A 16,967-nucleotide genomic window follows, 5' to 3' on the forward strand; every position below is an offset into this window, starting at 1 on the left:
AGTCTTTTGTCTCTGTCTCTTGCTAAAAAATGTTTTGTTACCTCTCTCTCAGTTGTGGGGAAACTAAAACAAAGTGTGTTCTTCATTTCCACACAATGATATAAGCACGTGTTTACCCCAACTGACACTGGGGTAATTAAGTATTTCCATGCACAGTAATTGCCAATTTAATCTTCTGATCTCCACTCTTGATTTTTTTGTTGTTGCAGACTTGTCAGTCAAGCTGGGCGTGGTTCCCATGGGGACCAAAGGAGTGTAGTAGTAATTCATCTAATGGCCAAAGTAAATTACCTGCAGCCTCCAAAGCGAGGGTTGCTATGAAGAGGCAATTACCCTTAATTGTAAATTACCATCACAAGTCTCTTTCTGGTAAATCAACCGGGCATTTCTCTGGGCAAAAACTTGTCCAGGATTAAGTAGTTGAAAGAAGTCAAATGTTTTTTTCGTGGTTACTTGATTCCAGCAGCCAACAAGTATTCCGTAGAGCCAAAGAGAAAGCATGATTAGTTTAAAGCTCATATGTGGCTGTGAATGTGAACGTTCTTTATGTGATACCGTGGTCACAATACAGACACACTGAATCTAAAGCATCAGCTTTCAAATGAAATCCTGTCCACCTCCCTCCTTTGTAGCACTTGGTCAAAGAGCCCCAGGTGCAGCCGAGCCGTTTCTCAGACGTAGCCTTACATCTTTTCTCTCACAACCACCTGTTCAGCTCATTAACTTTCTCTATTTCTCACACACAAGCTTTTCCCCCTCAGGTGATGCATACATTACAATGCAGCTGTCTTGCAGTGGCCAGCCCCAATGTGGATGCTGATCCAGTTTGACTCGCTATCACACTGGAAATATTTGAGTGGGAGTGAATCATCATTTGCTGTTAATTTTATTACTGGGTGGAAAGTGGGCCAACGATTCAAAAAGCATGACCTGCTTCAATCTCCATTCACTGTGTGGATTAAATCAACTCTCATCATCGCTGATCTGCGTGAGGAATGGGATTAATCAATCGTAGATGGTACATCTATCTACAAATTTTTGAAGCTTCATGGTTCTAGTGTTATTTTGGTGACATGTTGAATGGGTGGCTTTTTCCCCAATAAGAGAACATCAATCATACAAACCTTAGTTTTTTAAATGATCAGTTTATGTAGCTTGTTTGAAAGGGGTGATATGAGGCAGTGCTATTTAACTACAAAAAAAATAAAAGTGGCTTGGATTGGGTATAAAATATGACTGTGAGAAGTATTATAGTTGTGTTCTTAGATTGGTGTGCAAGTTTATTGCATTTTTCAGCTCATTTGGTTCTGAAACAACATAAGATAATAAATCATCTAACTAGTCTACCTTTTTTATTTTTAAACATGGTAAATACACTATGACTTAACTTATTCAAATGGATTCAAGGTCTATAAACTTTCTCAAGGTTATGTCTACAATGTTTATGTAAAACCATGTCAATATGTGTGTAAATATGAAAATGAAAACATCATTTTAGATGTGACACAAACAAAGTGTTTTTCAATGCTTGGCTTTATTTAAGATAACTAAACAAAACACATATGTATTGTTAAAATTTAATAAACTTTAATTGTCCAAAAATTAATTACATAGATAATCCAGAAAGACAAATTTTGTTGTTTCTCTCATTTGATAAGAATTACATTTTATAATGGATATTTATTTGCTGAATGACTCTGAACATTTATTCTTGTGGTTGTCGTCTCTCTTTTGATCTGAAAAAGAGGCAGTAAGAAATGAGAAAATCAAATATAATTCAAACAGAACTCCATCAGCAACTCTATCAGCATAACAAATCATACAAAAGTATTACCCATGAATAAACTTAAAAACTGCACTTTCAATCATTAATTATATTTCTACGATCTACAGAGACGTGGGAATGACGGGAATTTGTTGGTGGATCAAATATATGTATTTTGCAGACATATTTTCAAATGATTGACTTCTTTTTCTTCATGCTTTTCATTTTCGACATCCATTAAGTTGTGACAAAATGTTTTCCAGGACATCTTCTAATAAGATATAAATATGTCTGTAAAGAATATAATTTCAAAGAATCCGTGTAATGCCTGCAAGTCTTTTTTGTACCATGCCCTTCTGAAAGATACAAATCCTAAGTCTGACGACTTACTTAGTGAATACCAGTGTTGTGTTGATCTCTGCTGCCCTCTCATGCCATCACCTCATCACTGACTCCATAAATCAAATAATGTGTGAACTGAAATAGGGCTGGTATTCATTCTTGCTGGGAGCTGATGTTGCTCTTTGTGACTCTAGCTTTAAACCTCAAGGCCTGATGCCAGTAACACACAATGTATACCTACACATACCTGGCTTTAAAATGGAGTAGTCTTTCATTCAGACATTAAATCGTCACATACTGACTACACATCTGGTGCTCACCCAAACTACTAGCTTCCAATGTGAGGTAACCATCCAACAAGGAGCTGAACCCTGTCAGCCCACCCATGGCAGCATAAGGGACGTCTCGGCCAATGGGCCGTCCACGTGCCTCCCTCTGAAGTTTTGTTTCCACCTGACAAAAAAATCAGAAGATTAAAATGCTGTTTGATTGAAAGTCAGGGGCGTCTTTATGATTGACTTGTGCATTTACATTTGATACCTTTTAAACCATAAAACTCTGTGTGACATTTGACTTGACTCACCAGAGTCTTGTGGGCGGAGCTGGGCTGGCCACACCCACAGGTGTAAGGGGAGCAGAACCCAGAGCAGGATCTGCCTGCAGATCAATAGTGTTAAATCAAACATGAACTGAATCCATCTGGGTAAAGTCTTTGAGACTCACAATTTTTACACAAGTGGTCGGGAGCTTCGCTGTGATCCTGAGGTAAGTGTTTACATCTGCAGCGGACAGGATTTGTCCCAATCATAGGAATGTACTGGTAGGCAGGACAGCGACATCCTCTGACCTGGCATGGTAGGACGAGGGGTCGTTCAGAAGAAACCACCTCAAAGTCGGTCTTGTGTTGCTTGTACCTGGAAACAAAATGGTGAGGTGTTAAGTAGCAGTAAGTCGGATTTTGTGTGTTATAGGCCGTCTATGTGAACAGAACAGCCACCTATGTGAACAGAAGCACTGTGTCTCAGGGCCAATGAGTTTGCAGTCAATTCCTCCTGGTACTCCAAAACTCACGTACAACCTATTTTTCACACGTTGTGGGACCATCTTCATTTTGTACTCTTCAAATTGCTCTGGAGTGAACAGTGTGCCTCCATCATCGTCACCGACAATCCTTGAGAACACAAACCAGCATGAAAACTGTTAAAATCCGTTAAAAAGTATCTATGATATATAATTGCACGATCAGACAGAAAAAGCTTTGTTGTATTATTTCAACATTCCAAGTCTTTATAGTCATTACACCAGTTTAGAGGCGAGGCTGAGCCTATTTTACTGAGGCATGTGCTGCAGTATTGATCTGGCAATCCCCAATAAAATATTGTCTTGATTTAATAATACTGATCGTCTGATTTAGTGACAAAACATGCTATCTAGACTGGCTAATGTATTTTCAAGGGTTATACACTAATAAAAAAAAAATCTGGTTAAAATGGTTTACGTTTAACCCAACTAATGTATAAATATTGACTAACCCAACCCAGGATCACTACTACACTTTTAACAAGTTAAAGATTGGCTCTGTTCAACATCTAACATTAACATAAACATAACTGAGCTGCAATAGTACTAATCATCATTCAATCATTTCTGATAAGGGGGAAAAAAAATTTAGGTATGTGCTTTAAATGTATTTGTATCTGTTTACTTTTTTGTTGTATCTTTATACTTTATACTTTGAAATTGTCATAAAATGATTGCTTGGAATTGTTTTGTACATGCAGCATGCAACAAAACAGTGAGAGACGGCTACATCCAGTGACTTACCCTGACCTACTTTCAGGGTAGATCAGGGTACCCTGAAAGTAGTACATTCCTAGTGCATAGACTAGTGCATATGGAGAAGGCCAGTAGATCAAAGCTAGTGCATAGGTATATCAAAGCACTAGCTTTGATCTATGGTCTTACTCACACTGGCCTTCTCCCTCATCTTTCTATCTTATCCGGTTCCTGAGAGTACAAAAGTTGACGTTTGACCTTGACCTAGCTTTCACAAGGTCAAGGTCATCACCTCATTTTCATCCCCTTTGCCGCCCGAGTAATCTTTTTGTTTCATCTCTCTATCAGCTACGGTTGCAAAGACAGACATATGAACGGACGAACACACGAACACTGACAATGCATCACCGCTTTAACGCGGGATGTAATAAATAAATAAATAAATAAATATTTTTTGTAGTTAGTCTCAGCTGTGACTTGCTCCCATGTGAAAACTCTTCAGTGATGATTTGAAGTCAGGGGATAAAACCACAGTCCATCGTTGAGACAGACCTTCTGTACTCCCAGTAGTCATCCACTGCTTTCAAAGGGGATTTATCTCTGCCAAATATTGCCATTGTCGAGTCCGAGTTTGACAGCTCCGGATGCTTTGCTTGGCTCAGCTAACATGTGTTTACCATATACGGTTGCCATGGAAATTTTTTTATGTCCTTCTAGCGGCTGACGATTGAACTACACATGTCGTTCCACAAAAGTCACGAGTTTCCAAAACGATTGTTATATTAATTAATTCGAATTTTAACTAAAGCCAATTGACATGAATTAATCCCTAATCTACACTTAAAATTGCCCGACCTAACCAGTATGTCTCTCCCCTCACGCTAACTTGAGAGAGAGATTGAGCCATTTCAATACATTTCCCATGATTCCGTAGTAATGACGCGTGCCGTAAAGCTTCGCGCAAACCATACCAGTCAGCAATATTGCTTGCTTGAAATTCTAGCTATCGACTTCAGTATTTAAAAACCACGCAGCAAGAAGTCGACATATCCACCAGAGTGAAGAGAAGCGTCCGCGTACAGCACGGCAGCAAACGTTTGTGACACGACCTTCGGGTTGTTTGACATATTTGTCCCGGCGACAGCGGCGACAGCCTAGGGTTGCCCAACAACAAGCATCATTCAGTGTCAGCCAGATATAGCAGCCAAAGCTCCCCTGGTGCCCGTCCCCGCTGCAAACCTCAAGGTAGCCTGGTAAGCAACAGGCAAATTATGTGTTTATGTTGTGATTTACATTATTATTTGGTATTATTTTTGTTGCGCATCAACTTTTAGTTTAGCCGAATAAACGTGTCAAGCTAACACGGAATGTTCGTAGAGCCTCGGGGGTTTAAAAACCTGTTTTTGGCGTAAAAGTATTTTAAGTATTCAAAATGAGTATTCCGTTGCAGTGTTTTAGGCGTTGGTTCGTTTATTTACGTAGCTACCATGACAAAGTTAGCCATTCCACGTATTTACAAAGTTATTAGCTGTCGTTTGTTTACAGGTATGGTACGTAATGTTTGTGTCCTATTCTGTGTTGTTGGACTGTCATGTCACACTTTCCTCCATCGCTCTAAGCTTGAATGTAAAGTTTTTAATAATGGCCTACGGGTCGGTTGGAGCCGCTGATGGGCGCTAGCTATCAATACCTATAACTTCTAGGTTAGGTATTTAGACCGTGTGCCTCATCGCTGCAGTCATCACATGACGCACATGGTGTCCCTATCAGTCTTGCTTCACATGACAGGGTAATCAAAAGCCTTGTTATCTAATGAACCGATTTTAAATTAAACCATTCCAAAGTCTGTTGCTGCAGTTGCATGAATATGCATGTGTTTTTTGTGACAAGCAGTATTCCAGTATGAAGTTTGCATGTTCGTCCTGAGTGTGCATTAGTTCCCAGGTTGGGGGTGGGGTGGGGATGGGGGGTGGGGGGGGGTATATAAACAGGTCAACTGGAGACTCAAAACCAAATATATATGTTGATGTGTTACAATTGATTGTTTCCGTGCCAACCTTGTGATGAAGGAGCACCCTGTCGGACGTGGCGTGAGAATAAGCCGGGTTCATAGGAAGGACACAGGTGTGTGTGTGTGTGTGTGTGTGTGTGTGTGTGTGTGTGTGTGTGTGTGTGTGTGTGTGTGTGTGTGTGTGTGTGTGTTGTAGGTGTGGTGGATAGATACTGAGAAAAAAATAACTGAACGGATTCTGTTACCTATCTTTTCATAATTAATTCCCTCAGTCCCTGTCCCATCTCTGACCTAAACTGGAGCAGACACTCCATTCCCATACCCAAGAGAGAACAGAGAAAGATGTTGGTGACAAAATTGTGAAAACGGAGAAATGATCACCTAATTTCATGTGCACGTATGATCACAGTCTATTTGTCACTCATAACATTTGTGTCAGTGGGATTGGAGAAGGAATGAACCTTCTGTCTCCACATGTCCGTTGTGTCTCATCTTTAGCAGCAAAGTGATCCATGAAATCTAAACTTATCAGGTTTCTGTAATAAGATGTCTGGAAAAACATTTTTTTGATGAGGAGGCTATTGTGCACCGTGACATAGACCCTTTTAAATAATATCTGAATAAGTCTAGGATATTTTGAAAATCATTGCATTCATCACACCACACGTCCTCATAAGCAAAAAAACACAAGTTCAATTTGGCTTAGTGGCTGTTGTTAATTAGCATAAATGGGCTTCAGTAACTATGTTGAAGGTTATTTTCTTCAATAGTGGAATGGATTTGTCTTCACATTCATGAAGTTGTGTTACAACACATATAAATCCTAGTATAATTTGTAAGTGTTTATACATGTTTCTGTTGTTCTTTTTTTTTCTCAGTCAATTTTCTTCAGCCTACTCAACAATGTCTCCAGTGCCTGAGTGCCTGGCCTGTATCGTCTGTTTGGAGTCAGAAATTACATCCAAAACATCTTTCCAAAAAAACCCTGACTGCCATTATCTGTGTGCATTAACTTCCTTCTGAAATGAGAATCTTCAGTTGTCTGGGAAACTTCCTGGCTGTATGGATGTGAGACAAGTTCATGTCCTGCTGGAGGCAGTTTGAAGGAGGAACCGAATCCCCGCTGGGTCTCTGTATGATTTGTAGAGGCCATTGACCTGTTATTTCTCCAGGGATACAGACAGAAAAAATTATTACCCTACAGGAATCACCAATCTCCAGCCCCCCTCACCTTTGCCACCCACAGTGACATGCTGGGGACACTCCTGCGCAGGAACATGTCCCAGAAGCTGAGTGTTTTGCTGCTGTTATTCGGCCTGGTATGGGGGTTTATGTTACTGCGCTATACTGTGCAGCAGCCTCGACATCAGAGCAGTGCTGAATTGCGTGAGCAGATCCTGGAGCTCAGTCGCCGATATGTTAAAGTCCTTACAGAGGAGAACCAAAATGCACCGAGTGGGCCACAGGGAACATCGATGGCTGGTTATGGTAAGCTCATAATTGGAAGTCAAGAATTTTATTCAATGTATAGGGTTATTACTGTTCTGTAGAAGTAGATAATTATGAATATTGTTTGTGAAGTAGTACACATAAGCATTATCTTGTATTTTTTTCTTTCTCTCACACAGCTGATCTGAAGCGGACTATAGCTGTGTTGCTGGATGATATTTTGACACGACTGGTCAAAATTGAGGGGAAAATAGAATCAGTGGTCAATGCATCGTCCACGAACATGAACCACACAGCAGGGGGCATCCTTGGTTCTGCTCCCGCTGCCCTACAGAAATCCTCAAAGCTCGTGTCTGCTAACCACCCAGGAACATCACGCCTTCACCCACATGTTCCCAATAGGCCTCGGCCACATCAAGGAGCATAGGCCTGATGGATATGCTGTTATATTTTTTTGTTTTCTGAGCACATTAAATTGTTCCAACCTTTATCAGCAAGGTAGCAATATCAGACGATTAAAGGCAATAGCAGGACATGGGCGTCCAGAAAGATCAGATATGGGATCAGAAATGTTCAACCTTCATGGAGGGAAGAAGAGACTTCTTTATGCGCTGTTGCATTCTCTGCTGATCCTCGTTTATTTTTTTACCAAGATTATCAGCACATTTTTTATAGTTACACCATTGACTTCATTTAGCTTAAATGTTTAGCATCTTATATAATGCTGCGTCAGCGTCTGACTGTTACAGCAACTGAAGAGTGGTGTAAACACTCTTGGAACTGGATTAGAATGTCAAACACTGCATCATAAACCTGCTTCAAAGGCTCATTTTCCTTTGTTAACTGCAATACTGCTTTGACATATCAAAATGCTAAACTTAAAAGTAGTTGTTGATAATTACGATAGCTTTTACCGATGTGTAGCTACTAGTTACTTTTAATTTTTGAGTTGGCAAAGTTGCTAAATACTATCCTAAACAAGATATTACTTTAACTGGCTACATGGTTTTAACAATAAATGAACTGCGTAGTTCACCTGTAAGAGATGATCCAAAGAATGCGGTTTCCATTCCACCAGAAGAAACCATACATGTTTTTAAAGTTGCTACAAGATGGCTTGTACAAAGATTTATGAGAATGAATGAATGATGCCACTGTTAAGATGAGTGTGTGTCTTTTGTGTTGAGTCAAATCCAAAGTTACCTTGCCTGGTGTTTAGAGGTATTTAACTTTGTATGTCGAACAAATTGAAGGTCCTGTATTGCAGTTATGATTACGGACAGTACTATTTGCACATGTTCAGGGTTCAAGTTGCAGCAATTTCCTAAAAATATGGCCTTACCTACCTTTGGCTTTAAGAAAATTTTAGGAGGATGAATGTCGTATGTGATTCCAGCCTTTCTGCTGGTCCTGACTTCACACTCACCCTGTCCTGTGCAGAAGAGGAACTTTCTTATCATGATGAACCGTGGGTGGTGATAAAGATGAGAAATATCAGGATTATGTGACACAAAGTAAGTGTTGGTGACTTAGTGAAATGGAAGGCAAAAACCAAAGGTCAGAACATTTCTCAAATGTTAAAACCAGTTGTATATGAAGGCCTTTAGAGTGGAATGGTGTGACTGTCTTTACAATGGGTGATGCTGAATATGTATTTTGCTTCAGTAAGTTAAAGTATTCAAAATGACAAAACCAGCTTGCTGCTTTGAGACAGTTTCCTAATAAACAGTTATGAAAAGTGGTCCCACCAGTTCAGTTTTAGAACAGATTTTCAACTTAAATGTGGTTCAAAAATATGTATGGCTTTGACATTGTATGCAGCACAAGGCAGATGTTAATTTTAATGTTCTATCAAAAGTTCATTTTTACAGCTCTGGAGTTTTCTGATGTCAGCCAAAATATCAAGGTACTTAAGTTGGAATTTATCAGCAACATATCTATGGTATTCAGTAGATAGAAGGTAGTATTTAGTAGTAATATCTATGTTATAGTAAAATTGTTACGTCTGTGAAGATGCAGATTTGACATTGATAAAATGTCAATTTGGCACTCAAAGAAAGCAGCCAGTGAGGCTCACCTAATTACAAGTTTCAAACCACAGCAAATTATATGAATGGATGGCTTTAAATTCTGGGTTGCAAAAAACAAAATTCCATTGTTTTTGTCCCAAAAGTTGGGTAAACATTGGAGGTTGCGGCTTTAAATCAGAATAACATATTAGCTCAAGGATAAGCATAACGACATTGGCTTTCAGGCTGTGTGGTGGGGCGCTCGACTATTATAGCATCGAGGGGGAGGGGCCTGAGAGACGTAACGGGATGTGACGTCAGCAGATGCAGCGCATAAACATAACGTCCACCTCTCGCGCCATCTTCTATTTTGGGTTAAACCTGGACGTTTGTCTGTCTGAAAAACACTCCTTTGTGTTTTCTTTTCAAAACAATGAGTGACCTTGAAAATGAAAATTATGAAGGACGGGTAAGTAGTTGCTGCAAATGACGTCAAATTATCTTTTTTTTTCTTCCCTTTTCTTCCCTGTGGCTGACGATAGAGAAGATTATGTTACGCTAATTGAGCTAATGATAGCTAATGTCAGCTAAATTGAGAGCTAAACTTTAGCTGAACAGCACATGCCTTGTTGATGAACGACGCCCTAAAGAGGGAAGGGGTGTTTTACTTTTTTAGCTAAATCCAACACTGCATGACAAAGCTGAAGTTATCTTCTGATTCGAAGCTCAACGACCGTCAGCTAGCATAGCTACACGTTTGATTTTATTTTTGAAAGCGTTAACGATCTGAAACCGACTTTCAGGCGTTGTTTCTCTCCCGCATTCTCTGATGACAATACATTTGATCGATGAGTTAATGACTTTCATTTTGCCTTCATGACTTCAGGGTATTACAAAATATCTTATCAGCTTTTTCTATGCCTGTGAACCAGGGTCTTTCCTGTCACACTTCAATATCATAATTCATTCTTCCTTTGATATTAAACCTCTATTGTTTCCTGCATTTGATTCTAATTGTTGGGAATTTCCATTTAAACAATGGAAATAGCCACAAAAATAGATATCTTTGTTTTTCACACTATATTGTAAAGGACACATCACACAGATGTCAACTAATACATGTTAGGCTGAGTCAGGTGGACCTCGATGGAGGGTCTAACTCAAAACTAGAAGGATCACAGCTAAAGAGCATTCGGGGCTCTTCTGCAGCTGTTGAAGAGCTCAAAACTATAACCTCCCAACTTTGGAACTGCTGAACTTCTTCAGTAAACTTGCTCATGCGACAAAATGTCTCATAACAGATACACCTCTCAATTGAGATAAAAGAACCAGAGAGGGTTTTTGTTCAGAGAAAAAAGAACCCTAACATAACGTATGGAGTTCGATATATTTTATGATTTGACAGTTGCATCAATTTTTCTTTAATGTATGGACCATGTTTGAATGAAAAAAATAAAGTAATTTAAGACTTGATCCCAGAGAGGCTACAGATTCATAATAAAAGAATGTGAAAATGTACTTTTATTTGACAAAAAGGGAGATGTATCATCTTGTTCCCATTCCCCAACTACAATGGATGTGCTCTCTTTCAAAAGCTACCATATTATTTGGACTGATAAAAGTTGGACTGTGTTATTTGTCCCCGAGATAAGCAGGTCCAGGTTGAGCAGTAGTTTTTTTCACTGTGCTCCAGATATGAAAAAAAGTGTATCCCTTTCCCTTTTTAGCATTTTATAGAAGTGTGAAAGATTTAACAAATTTGAAAATGGGTCACAGACTTTCTTAAGTCTTTCATAAAGGTAGCCCAGAGATATAAAAAATAAATATTTGACTGTCAACCATACAAATTAAATGTCCATCTTTTCTCTCAAATCAGAAGCTAACTTCAGTATTTGTACATCAACATTTCTTGGTTCACTGGCAACTAATGCATCAGTCAGACCCATGAGTGTAGATATTATTAAAATTGACACTTTAATATTTGCAAATTGAATTTTTTTTCTTTGTGTTGCCAGTTTGTAAATGCAACATTTGACAGGCTTGGTTTTATGAGTTATCCACCACGCTTGTACATTATCCTTTTTTTTTTTAGATATTGTCAGTGATTTTGCTGCAGCCACTTTCGTTCACTGCCTCTCTTCTTCCTTGCTTTCACATTCTTATTTAACAAATTGAAATATTGCTATATTTGTTTAATTTGCTTTGAAGCTTTCTAGCTTAAAATTTTAGAACTTTATTCTTTATCTTATTGTATTTCATTCCGTGTTCTTTATTTCATTCAAAAATATTCTCCCTTTCTTAAACTATGATCTTAATTTTATTGAATGTTCTTTCTTCATTAAGGTTATTGATCGTGAAGGATTTGAAGAGTTTTATCCAAGAATGATGAAGAAAATTTTCAAGATAAAAGAAGGCTAATGAAAACATGTACAGAACAGAACATAGAAGTGGAAAGGGAGGAAATGTGACGGAAGAATGATGTCAGATAGACGCGGTTGCAGTGTAATGGCTAAAATCAGTTTGGGTGAAGAGAGAAAAACAGACCCGGAATCAGAAAATGAAAACTGAAAAAAAGAAGAATGAAGAAGGATAGAAATCCTGAGAGAAACGAGTAGCGTGTAAAGAATCTGGAAGAATGAATGTGTCCCTAGGTTAAGTAAACATACTGTTTGTGTCATATTTTCTTTATCATGCTCCCTTTATGTAACATAAAAATGCATGTTTTATTCTTTTCCCTTGATGGTTTAGGTGGACATGGAAATAAATCTTATGTACATAATTTCATGGTTAAATGTTGGCCACGCTGTAAAAAAAATATTAATTTGAGATTAGTACAAGATTACTAACTCTTTCCTTCACAGTAAACTATGCATTATAGACAGGTGTATTGTATGAATACAACATACTTTAGTACTCTCTACTCCATGCTTGATTTTTTTTATTGGTTTGTTTTTTAACTAATTGCTCAATATCCATGAGAAGTTGTTAACATACATGTGTGGCAATAGGGGTCACGCTCCCCATCTAAATCGGATCATGGGAGTCCGTCTCGGGTCAAGTCGGATAGCAGATCCGGCTCCCCAAGCCCATCCCGGGCCTCCAAATGTTCCAGATCCCAATCTCGCTCAAAATCAAGGTATGTTTTCACACTCTCACAAATACCTTTGTGATATTGTGATCACACCAAAATGCAAATTTAGAAATGCTTGGTAGAGTCTGAAATATTCCACACATTTTCATTCCCAGATAATCCATCCTCTTGTCACCGGTTGCCATGGGTTAGTTTTTACATCTGTTTCATTCACATTGAGCACATGTGCTCTGTTGAATCCCTTTTAGGTCCCAATCGAGACACTACTCAAATCGACGCCATAGCCGTTCACGCTCACACTCTCATTCCCATCGGAGGAGGTCCCGTTCTCGCTCCTACAGCCCCGAAAAGCGCCGCAGAATGAGCCAGAGCACCTCCCCTACATCAAATGGGCGGAATCATGCTGGCTCCAGGGTAAGTGTGACGTGATGGGAGGACAGGACAAAGGGCAAACCAAATGAGTATGCATGGACATAATTTAAAGGTGTTCTGAATGCATTGGGAGTTTTCAGGATATTTCATTGAACAGTTTAGCTTGAAATCCTGAGAACTCTTGTAGAAAACTTATAGTAGCTATTGCAAATAAAATTCAATGTGTGAATGATATTTTTACAATATTTTGAAATGGGGTCATAAAAACTGTTGTTGCTGCAGTGGGAAACCACTTTTATGTGATTTAATAACCCCTTTTTTTTATTAACCTTCCCCTCTCATTGTACCAACAGAGCTGTGACTTGACAAAAGAAGCGTACAGTCATAGCGATGCTGCTGATGTTAGGGTATGTGGACCTCTAACATATTCTGGGCAAGAGTAATGAAATGTTTGTGTGTGGGTCAGACGCTGCTCCCAGAGGATGAGGACTAGAGAGCCGGGCTGTATCCATCCATCGATATCAAAAGATTTACATATTGATTTTTTTTTGTAACTATTTCCCATTATTCATCATCGAGTTACTCGGTGCTTATAAAAACGAGCCTGCATTGAAATTACTGCTTTTTAATTTTGCCATAATAATTGAGTATGGTGAAATGTTTGGGTTCTTTTTTAGGTTTTTCAGTTATGTGTTTTCATTCATTACTGGAAGAACTACCAATGCATGTAAACAATGCTTTTTATGCTAAAGTCAATACGATTTAAATGTTCCTTTGGCTAACATTTTTATTACACAGCCTTTGAAGCTTTCACCAAACTGATAAGGGAAAGAGAAGATAAAATATGTTTGAAGAAACTATCTTACAGGGAGTATTTGGTATGAGTAAATAAAAGATGGCACCATGTTAGACTGTTTTATGTAATCTCAGCAGTGAGGTCCATGTGATCATGCCAAGCAGAACTTAAGGTAGGGTTTCAAAGCAAGTTGGGGATGAATTTATAAAATGTTACTATGTTTAATTTTCCCATTTTGAAAGCTGTTTAAGGGGTTATTAAAGCTGTCATAGTTAACCCACTGATAATTTCCTGTTGGATGGATTTAACAGTAGATTCTTGGACAGAATGGCTTTAATTGTTGTTAAACTTTATGCAGATCCTTACCTTTTAGTAGCAAATCCATAAATACCTATTTTAAACCAGTATTCATAATAGGAGCAAGTATTCCATTTTATTGCCTTATTCATAAAAAATAAAACTGATCAGAATAAGGGAATATATAAAGAATTTTTTTTTGTGCTGTAAATGACTGATTTCATGTATTTCATTGGTTCAATATGATCTGCATGGTGTATGACACATGCAAACAGCTGCCATGTGCATGGACATACATGTTTTGCATATGAAATCCAGTGAGTTGAGTTTATATGTGAAGATTTAAAGTTGATATTGATCCTTATTTTTTTTAACCCACCAGGCAAACCCTGATCCCAGCACGTGTCTGGGGGTTTTTGGCCTGAGCCTGTACACCACAGAGCGTGACCTGAGGGAGGTGTTTTCACGTTACGGTCATCTGGCTGGGGTTAAAGTGGTGTACGATCAGCGCACCGGTCGCTCCCGTGGCTTCGCTTTCATTTACTTTGAGAGACTTGAGGATTCCAAGGAGGTATTTGGAAGTCTGTTTTTATTTAGTGATCAGAAATTCAATGATTATTCAGATCTGTTGGTCAATTGCATTTGTCTGGGGATTGTAAGAAAAGAACCAAAAAATAGTTTTAAAAGAAAAGCAGATGGTGTACTTATTTTTTGATTTTACACTTTATTAAGTACTGAATGACATCCCTTTATAATCAATAATTGTACGTCATAAAGGCTTTTAACTGCATATGAACCTAATGTATTTTGTTTTTTGGGTGTGATTACATAGGTTTGCCACTAGATGTCAGCTTTGTCACAAGCGCCGCTGCTGTCATAATGGAACTCATGAATTAAATAACTTCAATAACTGAAACCATTTACATTAGTCTGACATCTTTTTCCTCATCCTACCTTCTTTAGGCAATGGAGCGAGCCAATGGCATGGAGCTGGATGGGAGGCGCATTAGAGTGGATTTTTCTATCACCAAACGACCCCATACCCCCACACCAGGAATATACATGGGCCGACCCACTCAGTAAGATCAACCTTAATGTAAAATCATGCTTAACCTGTTGTCTGGTATTAACAAGGGTCACACTGTTGATGTTTTGTACAACCTTGAATTTATATATAAGATTTCATTCAAGCCTGCATGAGTAAAAAGAGACTGGGATTATTTAATGTTTTGATGTCAGGGGTCACAGCATTTTCATTTCAAACTAGCCTTTTTGGGACTCATTTGGAGCGATTCGTATCACTTTTGACATGTTCTTGTGTGTTACGAGTGAAAAGCACTTGGAAGTAATGACCTATCTTTTTTTTTAACAGCAATGGAGGTGGTGGCGGCGGAAGCAGCAGGAGGGGAAGAGACTCATACTATGACCGTGGTGGTTATGACCGCTATGACAGATACGATGAGTATGACTATAGATATAGGTGAGTAATGACCTGAGTACAATGTCAATGTCAACCATTAGTGTGGATGAAAAAGCTAAAACATTTCGTCGTCTTTGCAGTCGCAGACGCTCTCCATCGCCCTACGACGGTCGGTACAGGTCTCGCTCACGATCTCGCTCCTACAGCCCACGTAAGTGTGAGTAGAAACACTGAGCGCATCCATCACGTCACGTCCAGACGTGAAATCAGATGGCTGTAAATTGAAACAGATTTACGCGTCTTGATTGATTTCTTTTCATTAGTAACAGACTCATAACTAATCTAACACACATTTTATTTTGTGTTCGCAGGGCGATATTAAGACACGTCTTCCAGCGTTTGGCTTCCCTCCAATAATTGATGGTGTGTGATTTCTCAATGTGTGTTTGAGAGGGACATTATAAACTGGCATGCCTATAGCAATAGAACTCTGAAGTTCTTGTTTACATGCAATAGATGTCTTAATTTTTAGACGTTCTGATTCATTTTGCTGGGTGTGAGGGGAGATCTCAAAACTGTTGGTTTATTGTTCATTCTTGCTCCCTTCTTCAGTCTTCTGCAGTAAACATACTTTTTTTCACGTCCTGCAATTGTTGTGGTGTCTACTCAATAATGTGGTTCTTGTCCTGATGGAGAAAGAAAACTTAAGATTGGTAAATGTTAGTGACACTTTAACTGGTAAGTAACTTTAACTGGTAAATATGGCTGGTTATTCCAGTGTTCAGAGGTTGGTTTTCTTCTCTTGGCGCATGAGTTTTTGTTTTTCTATCAGATTTAGTATCATATTACATTTTTTAAAAAATGTTTGTTTGAAAATACAAAAAATGTGAAAACCTCAAATATTGTAATGTCATTTTCTGACTTATGTGCGAGAAATTTGAAGTTTTGGGTTTTCAGGTAGGAGTTAGTGCTTTAAGTTGAGTGGGTGAGGTGTAAAAACAGCTTGTTGGAGTTTCACAGAACAAGAACAAGACAAATGCCAAGACGATATGCATAAGTATACCATCACACAGATTTTAAGTGTTATTTTATTGAAGCAGTCTTAAATAGCATATTTCATTGTTACAGTTTTCGCTAATTCAATATCCACCAATTAAAACATGGAAGAAATGACTTTAACCAAGCCTTTATGGGGACGGCTTTTGTTGTGTAAGATACAAAGTTCACGTAAGAAAACAGCAACTTGACAAGTATTCTGCATACATGGTTTGGTCAGAGACATAACTACATGGTTACTATAACAACAAAAGAGCTTTGCTTGGCTGAATAGATTTATTCCATGTCAAACTGTTGAGCTGACAGAACATGGAGCAGTTTGGTGACATTGTTTTTGTGTAAAACTATCATTATTTCTGGCTCTGAAAAACTTGCAAACTGCATCAACACAACCTGATCAGTTTTTATCCCAAATGAGATGCGGCTTGGGATACAAGGTCGAAACAAGATCATGCAACTGAGTGGCTAATCCCAAAAGTAAACCACAAGGAGTGGAGCCTTCCTTATCTGTAGACCTTAGCCCTAATAAAAAGGCATTCCAGTCGAATGTTAATAATCACTGCCGACATGTCATGGGGCCCCT

The 16,967-nt window shown here is 38.6% G+C and overlaps 3 protein-coding genes across 8 annotated transcripts; 2 read left to right on the top strand and 1 right to left on the bottom strand.

Annotated features, from left to right (window-relative positions):
- Positions 1-1,579: 1,579 nt before the first annotated feature.
- On the bottom strand, positions 1,580-4,971 carry fam221a (family with sequence similarity 221 member A). Of its 4 annotated transcripts, none has more exons than XM_068332898.1 (6): positions 4,855-4,971; positions 3,105-3,278; positions 2,831-3,021; positions 2,691-2,764; positions 2,428-2,560; positions 1,580-1,736 (listed from the first exon to the last, which is right to left on the bottom strand). In XM_068332898.1, exons 2-6 carry the CDS (start codon positions 3,215-3,217, stop codon positions 1,681-1,683), a joined length of 567 nt encoding a protein of 188 aa, XP_068188999.1. In that variant the 5' UTR covers positions 3,218-3,278; positions 4,855-4,971; the 3' UTR covers positions 1,580-1,680. The 4 variants fall into 4 exon arrangements, with proteins under 4 accessions (XP_068188999.1, XP_068188998.1, XP_068188997.1 ...); XM_068332897.1 differs by lacking the exon at positions 4,855-4,971 and adding an exon at positions 4,436-4,745 and having other exon boundaries at positions 3,186-3,278; XM_068332896.1 differs by lacking the exon at positions 4,855-4,971 and adding an exon at positions 4,436-4,745 and having other exon boundaries at positions 3,183-3,278.
- Positions 4,972-4,977: 6 nt separating this feature from the next.
- On the top strand, positions 4,978-8,167 carry ccdc126 (coiled-coil domain containing 126). 2 transcript variants are annotated; one of them, XM_068332899.1, is made up of 3 exons: positions 4,978-5,136; positions 6,773-7,382; positions 7,523-8,167. In XM_068332899.1, the coding sequence occupies exons 2-3, from the start codon at positions 7,145-7,147 to the stop codon at positions 7,768-7,770; spliced, it is 486 nt and encodes a 161-aa protein (XP_068189000.1). In that variant the 5' UTR covers positions 4,978-5,136; positions 6,773-7,144; the 3' UTR covers positions 7,771-8,167. The 2 variants fall into 2 exon arrangements, with proteins under 2 accessions (XP_068189000.1, XP_068189001.1); XM_068332900.1 differs by having other exon boundaries at positions 4,981-5,128.
- A 1,501-nt stretch (positions 8,168-9,668) lies between these two features.
- On the top strand, positions 9,669-16,196 carry tra2a (transformer 2 alpha homolog). Of its 2 annotated transcripts, none has more exons than XM_068333652.1 (9): positions 9,669-9,821; positions 12,361-12,488; positions 12,692-12,857; positions 13,169-13,222; positions 14,291-14,479; positions 14,872-14,987; positions 15,281-15,388; positions 15,469-15,545; positions 15,700-16,196. In XM_068333652.1, the coding sequence occupies exons 1-9, from the start codon at positions 9,786-9,788 to the stop codon at positions 15,708-15,710; spliced, it is 885 nt and encodes a 294-aa protein (XP_068189753.1). In that variant the 5' UTR covers positions 9,669-9,785; the 3' UTR covers positions 15,711-16,196. The 2 variants fall into 2 exon arrangements, with proteins under 2 accessions (XP_068189753.1, XP_068189754.1); XM_068333653.1 differs by having other exon boundaries at positions 9,670-9,821; positions 15,469-15,539.
- Positions 16,197-16,967: the final 771 nt, after the last annotated feature.

The sequence above is a fragment of the Antennarius striatus genome, chromosome 14, assembly GCF_040054535.1.
Source record: "Antennarius striatus isolate MH-2024 chromosome 14, ASM4005453v1, whole genome shotgun sequence".
Taxonomy (NCBI): Eukaryota; Metazoa; Chordata; class Actinopteri; order Lophiiformes; family Antennariidae; genus Antennarius; species Antennarius striatus.